The sequence below is a fragment of the Stegodyphus dumicola genome, chromosome 5 (assembly GCF_044657685.1).
Source record: "Stegodyphus dumicola isolate Sdum_Otavi_A_Nest chromosome 5, ASM4465768v1".
NCBI lineage: Eukaryota > Metazoa > Arthropoda > Arachnida > Araneae > Eresidae > Stegodyphus > Stegodyphus dumicola.
In genome coordinates this window covers 79,814,408-79,821,120 of record NC_140772.1, presented here as the reverse complement: position 1 = coordinate 79,821,120, position 6,713 = coordinate 79,814,408, and the positions used below count along the sequence as shown (strand labels likewise).

At 32.4% G+C, this 6,713-nt stretch overlaps 1 protein-coding gene across 1 annotated transcript; it reads right to left on the bottom strand.

Moving 5' to 3' along the window:
* Positions 1-699: 699 nt before the first annotated feature.
* Positions 700-4,795, bottom strand: LOC146997146 (uncharacterized). Its single transcript, XM_085817819.1, has 4 exons — positions 4,640-4,795; positions 3,724-3,948; positions 2,575-3,408; positions 700-2,334 (listed from the first exon to the last, which is right to left on the bottom strand). The coding sequence occupies exons 1-4, from the start codon at positions 4,793-4,795 to the stop codon at positions 1,825-1,827; spliced, it is 1,725 nt and encodes a 574-aa protein (XP_085673945.1). The 3' UTR covers positions 700-1,824.
* Between the last annotated feature and the right edge of the window lie 1,918 nt (positions 4,796-6,713).

Below are 6,713 nucleotides of genomic sequence, written 5' to 3'. Positions count from 1 at the left end.
TTTACGCGATGACAAATTAAAAAAAGGACATGCCTTCTTCAATATTTCAAGTCATCTAAATATAAAACAGTCAGTATATGTTCATATCAACAAAATTATAATGACCCATTACCAGTATAACAGTGGCAGTTATTATATACATATCATTCGGTAAGCATGCTGAAACATAACTTTTATCAGGAGAAAGCATTTTACCATATGTCAACACCAAACTTATACCCAAATGATAAAAGTAGTGGCCGCACTAAAACACAAACCGAGATACTTTTTTACGCGATGACAAATTAAAAAAAGGACATGCCTTCTTCAATATTTCAAGTCATCTAAATATAAAACAGTCAGTATCTGTCCATATCAACAAAAGTATAATGACCCATTACCAGTATAACAGTGGCAGTTATTATATACATATCATTTTGTACCCATGCTGAAACATATCACTTTTATCAGGAGAAAGCATTTTACCATATGTCAACACCAAACTTATACCCAAATGATAAAAGTAGTGGCCGCACTAAAACACAAACCGAGATACTTTTTTACGCGATGAGAAATTAAAAAAAGGACATGCCTTCTTCAATATTTCAAGTCATCTAAATATAAAACAGTCAGTATCTGTCCATATCAACAAAAGTATAATGACCCATTACCAGTATAACAGTGGCAGTTATTATATACATAACATTTTGTAAGCATTTTGAAACATATAACTGTTACTTTGATAAAGTATTTTATCATGTTAACACCAAAATTATACCCAAATGATAAAAGTAGTGGCCACATAAAAACATAACGCAGACACTTTTTTACACAACAAATTAAGGGCAAGGAAATGAATTTTTCAATATTTCAAGTCAATTATAATGATAAAGAATCTTACCATATGTTAACACTAATTTGATATCCACATTAATAATAAGGACCACTTAAAATACAACCCAGACACTTATTTACATAGATGCATAGAAATGAATTTTTCGTTACTATTACTTTTCAAGTGATCTCAAGGTTAAACAGACAGCATACATGAGTAGAAAAAAAATAATAAGGAATTCACAATAATGTGTAACAGTAACTGTTAGATGCGAAAATATTTTTTCAACAGAAATAAATCTGAACTAACATCACTAGGCTTTGCTCAATTAATTTTTTGTGTCTTGTTACATGCATTAAAGTTACTAAACTTACTAGTCTATGAAATACAGCATCATTTGAATTAAAACCTACATTTTTTAAATGTTTAATTGCTAAACACCCATTATATTTTTATTTATGCTTTAAAGTTTTCAATTTGCGCTCTTTTGCAATGCTTTTCTGGTTTAGTGTATCATTCTTTAATTTGCAATAATTATTTAAAAATGTGTTCGTTGATGACCAAAGAATCTGCTTTAACACTTTCTGTGACTCATGAGCTTTAGGGCAATCATCTAGATTTAAAAAAATGTCATTTTCTATCAGTATGTCTAGAGTTAAGTTACATGCTATATCCCTCTGATTTGCAGAAAATAAAAATTCATTCTCAAATTCTTCAGATACAAGTTTTTGAATAACAACATAATTATATATTACTGAATTTAGTACATCAGGATGAGGATATAGAAGTCCTCTATCAAATCTTTTTATCCAAAACTGTCCTTCATTTTCTACAATTAATTCTTTATCAATAGTTAGATTGCCTTTACAAATATCACAGCTTAATAGTTTCACAACTTTATAACTACAGTAACCAGCTATATACATTAAAATTGGTATGTCATTTTGAACATTTTGTATATCTTCATTTGTAATAGTTATTCTTCCTGAGAAAGTGCATCCAATATTTTCTTACTCCAGAGATTCAATACACAGGTTTTTACAATTTAGATAAATAGGAATTCCTCCATACTTTGATGATTTAATAACAGTTGGCAGAAGACTTTGTAATCTTAATTTTGCTTCAGTTTCATATACTTGCCTTATAGAAATATTATGTTGTGAACCAGCCAGCTGTCTATATTTTCCGAATCTATTCTCTAGGAGATCTGTCTGAACTTTTCCTGGTAAAAAGTAAGTAAATTTTAGCTCCTCAATGCAATACCTTGCCATTTCGAGCAACGAATAGCTAGTATGTGTTAATGCAAAATGTGTTTCCTTAGTTAGTCCACCACTAGAACAGCCTAAAAGTTTCCACTGATCTAACCACTCAAGTAACTTATTTAAATAAATATATCTAACATCATCATTTTGCACAGTTAACGGCTTTTGATACTCATTCATCTTATGGTGTCCTTTAAAGATACTTTTGACATTGACTATTGACCACCATGTAGATATAATTTCAATAAATTCAGCTGTTGTTTCGTAATTTAAAATACTATTTTCTTTACCAATAACCATTATTGCCTCTGCAAGACGACTGTCAAATATTTGTAATGCTAGCTTGACATTTTGTCTTTCCAAATTGGTTGGATACAGAGTTTTCAGAGTCAAACCATAACTATATTTTACAATTCTGCCTGCCTCTAATGAATGGAGACTTTTTATGCATGCAAATGCCGCTGTTTCGACCTTGGAAAAATTTTCAAAATTTGGATAAAATAAACATTGCCCAGAAGTTTTTTGATTTATCCAGTTGTTCCTGACACACTTCAAGATGTGCACTGAGTCAATAACAAAAAATAGTGGCCGAGATAAGTCTGCAGGGTTTTTATACACAATACTAATTTTTGGAGGCATACAAAATAATGACATGGCTTTTTTATTTATTGAATTATTGTCAGAGACAACTGCCACAATTCTATAACCTATATTTTCTAAACCAATTATAATTTTCTTAAGATATTGATACAGATCCTCAGCATTTAATGATTTAACTGGTAATATATGTGCCACATCCTTGGAAGGTGATAATAAGCTACGTATCATAAAAACATAAGCACTTGTAGCAGCTTTTTCACAGTTGTAGGCCATGCCACACAAATTTCCTCCTTTAAAATCGAAACATGAATTTAAATGCACTTCATCCATCATAATAATTACAGTTTTATCATTTTCTTCTAAATCCTTGCATCTTTGTTTAACATATCCTAAAAAGTCATCATTAAATTGCTCAGTAATAGGATTAAGAGAAAACATTGAACAAATTCTACGAATAGTACGTGGATGGGGAATAGAAATGTAACCTGAATGTCGTAAAAACTTGTATGCATGCGGTGAGATCGAGTTTAACAAACTGCAAAAAATAAGTAAATCTGGAGTATATCGATACTTCTCTTTCTTTACATTTAGTTTATTTACTTGCTCTGAAAGGAAGTTCAGTTCAGTTTCTTTTTCAGGTAACACTCTTTTCAATTCTGAAAGCATATCATCCACAATTTGTATAGAATTCTTAATATATTCTTCATTTTGTAAGTTATGAGACAGACTTTTAACTTCCTTTAGTACTTCTAGAAACATATTTACATTACTAATTTTTAGAGGGAAAACAAATTTACCAATAGATTTTATAGCGATGTTTTTAATATAAACACATACTGTTAAATCCTCATTTATTACTACCGATTTCTGAATTTCTGGAGCTGGGTCACTTAAAATATCAAGTAACATAGTTGAATTTTCAGTATGTACAGTTGTCCAAAATGTTTCTAAAATCTGATGTTCTAGGCAATTATTGAATTCAATTAAACTTTCAAATGATCGTTCATTATCATACCGTTCTTTCATTTTCAAACTTTCTTCTATCGCTTTCTCCAGGTATTTCTCTTCTAAACGAGCTTTCTTCTTTTCTGGTGACATTCTCGATACAGAATTTGATGACATGTAGGATGGGCGGTCAGGGAACTGAGAAGGTATGCATCCTTTTTTCAAACGTGGCCTAGAAATTGGGGCTTTAATTAACTTCGCTGATTTCTCATCATACATTTCGATTTCTCGTATTATTTCATCTGATCGAAAATGTAATTCACATACCTATAAAAGAAAATATTCAAAAATCAACTTGTTGTGAGTACAAAAGTTAGATGCATGTTAATATTTAGTAACAGAAGTCAATAAGCCCTATGATTTAAATAAATAATTTGATACATAAATACGAATTTAAAAACCAGTAATATCATTTCAATTACGTGTATAATTTAAGTAATTTGTAAAATCTGGAATGCTCATCATAATGATTACAGCTTTATTTACATTTAAAGAAAATTATATATTTGAGATAATTGTTTACAACAAACACTGGTTACCAAATACAAATAATTACCTTGAATACATCATACCAAACTTTCATACATCATTACAAAAATTTTAAAATGAAACCTATTATGATTACTTAGTAGTTCCTTGTCATATAAATTATGATAAATTTGGAATAACTACAGAATCTGCCTGCACAGTATACTAGAAAGCATTAACAAATTATTGGTAACTACTAAATTTAGAATTATTCCTGTTATATGGAACTTTATTTCATTCATAAAACTTTGAAGGAAAATATTTTTTTGAAATGATTAAAACAGGCAAGATTAAAATCTTTCAAACATAAAACTTCTTACCCACAGATCAAAATCTAATATCGTAAGCATAAACATCACATACCTATCAATAAAAGTAATAAAAAATGTAAAGATACAAAACATAAAAAATGCAGTAAAATTGAACTTACTCTGGTATGTTTAGTAGGTTGAAAGCCATCTTTTCTTAGTAGATTCCTTATCCATTTCATCCGGAGTTCAGTCTCATTTGGAAACTTGAATACAACCACTTTTGGTCCGTTTTTATAATTACCACGACATGTGGCTACAGCACATTTATGAGGCATCGTATGAAATTATAAAAGCACGAGACAATATATATAAAAAAAAAAAAAAAAACGAGACAATATAAAAACTCTGTCGCTAACGCAAATAACCGCTCCACCTTCGTCGCTCTTGGCTCAACTACGGGTGAGTCAGAGCGAGGTGAGTCAGAGACGACTACCTGTGACGTCAGAGCTTCCCCTCGCTTCAGTGTCCCGGCTTCCTTCTATAAGGAGGTGTTGGCACAGCGCCGTGACCACCTATGACACTGGCGGGGGGAGTGACGGGAGGAGTTATAGCGGGCGAACAGCACCGTGACACCCAGACCCGGCAGCACACCACGGTGCTTCAGACGGCACACTGGTGTGCCGCGGAACAGCGGTTGGGAACCACTGCTCTACAAAGTATCTACTTAGCATTTGAAATCCTCCAATCTCTCTTCAGTCGTCCATGCATGACATATGACTGGACGATAAATCTAACTTTATCCATAATTAACACGGACCGCTACTGATTTGAGTGATTACGTGCAATATTTATGAAAGTTCATCCCACGAAATGACATGAGGCACCTCTACTACACATTACATGCAAGTTTGCATGCTTGCATTCTACACCGTGCCAACTACAGTGGTTATTAATATAGAACAATTTCACATTTGAAATGGCTTGAGTAGTTTAACCTGTGAATATTAATCAAATAAATATGTTACCTAGACAAATGCTGTGCCTACATTTCATTTCTCTATTCTGATTTCTTCTTGGTGCTGGGATATTGTTTCCATGAATGTAAATTAGTAATGCAATGATATCATTTCGCTCTATGTGACTTCCAATCCAAGTTCATGGCGTTGCTTTGCTCTCCAGTAGAAGATTTGAATTGAAAAATATTTCTTTCGAATTCGAATGCTCTAGTACCCGCATCGAGAAAAGAAAAATCGAATGAACCGGAGGCTGTTTATGGTAGCAGTTTCAAGGAACATATTTGTCAGTTCTGCTAGATATCTATGTTATAAATTTTGATTTCAAGTAAGTATTTACTGCTGCTTTTCCCTCGGAATCGGGTCATCTCTTTAGAAGGTTACTTAGTTTACTACTAGTAAAGAAACAGCTTGAGGCCCTCCTGGAATTCAAGTACACAGGCAATATATACGGAAATATATTTTCTTTCGAGGAAAATGCGCGCCACGAAGCATGAAATTCCTCCACAAGGTGGGCCATAAGGTGGGCCAACACAGCTCGCATCCATGGCTTTGAGGAATGAAAATGGAAGAAAAAGTCAGTAACTTAGAATCTAGGAATTAAAGGCAAAGAAACCAAACAAAATTATTCTGCGTCTAGTAGTTTCTAAAGAAGAAGAATGTAACACACCTTTCTCTTTTTGCCTTAAGTTACGCTTTTCTCTGGCGCAAGGAGGAATAATTATTTGCATATATTTGTATTCTTCAAGTTCATCATAATAATAACGTGGGTGTTATGAGGAAATGAAGCCTAGAATGCACAAGTACAAACAAACTACAAAGGATATTTCCCTACACTAGGATTTTTAATTTAAATGATGAATTAAGAATGCAACTAGTTTCCATTAACTGCATATAAGGAAAACAATATTTTAAACTTCACAAAAAGTTACATTCTTTAATGCTTAAAGTTCGTTTAGTTCACAATTTTTATTAATAAATTATTTCATTATGAAACTTATGACGGATTTCGTGTTTTTAACCGATACATGTTCTTGTTCTGTCTGGTACAAGTACACTTTTTGCATACTTGTTTAAGTGTTCAAATTCGGGGGAAGACGGAGGTGAGTTTTCACATCTCTTACTATGAAAATCCCAAAGGCCTCTATAGTGGCGACCGAATTAAAGTGTGCTGCAAGATAATTCATGACATATGGGTATAGTTGACTAGGTTTTGTCGCTTTTTCCAGTCGTCCTTTAA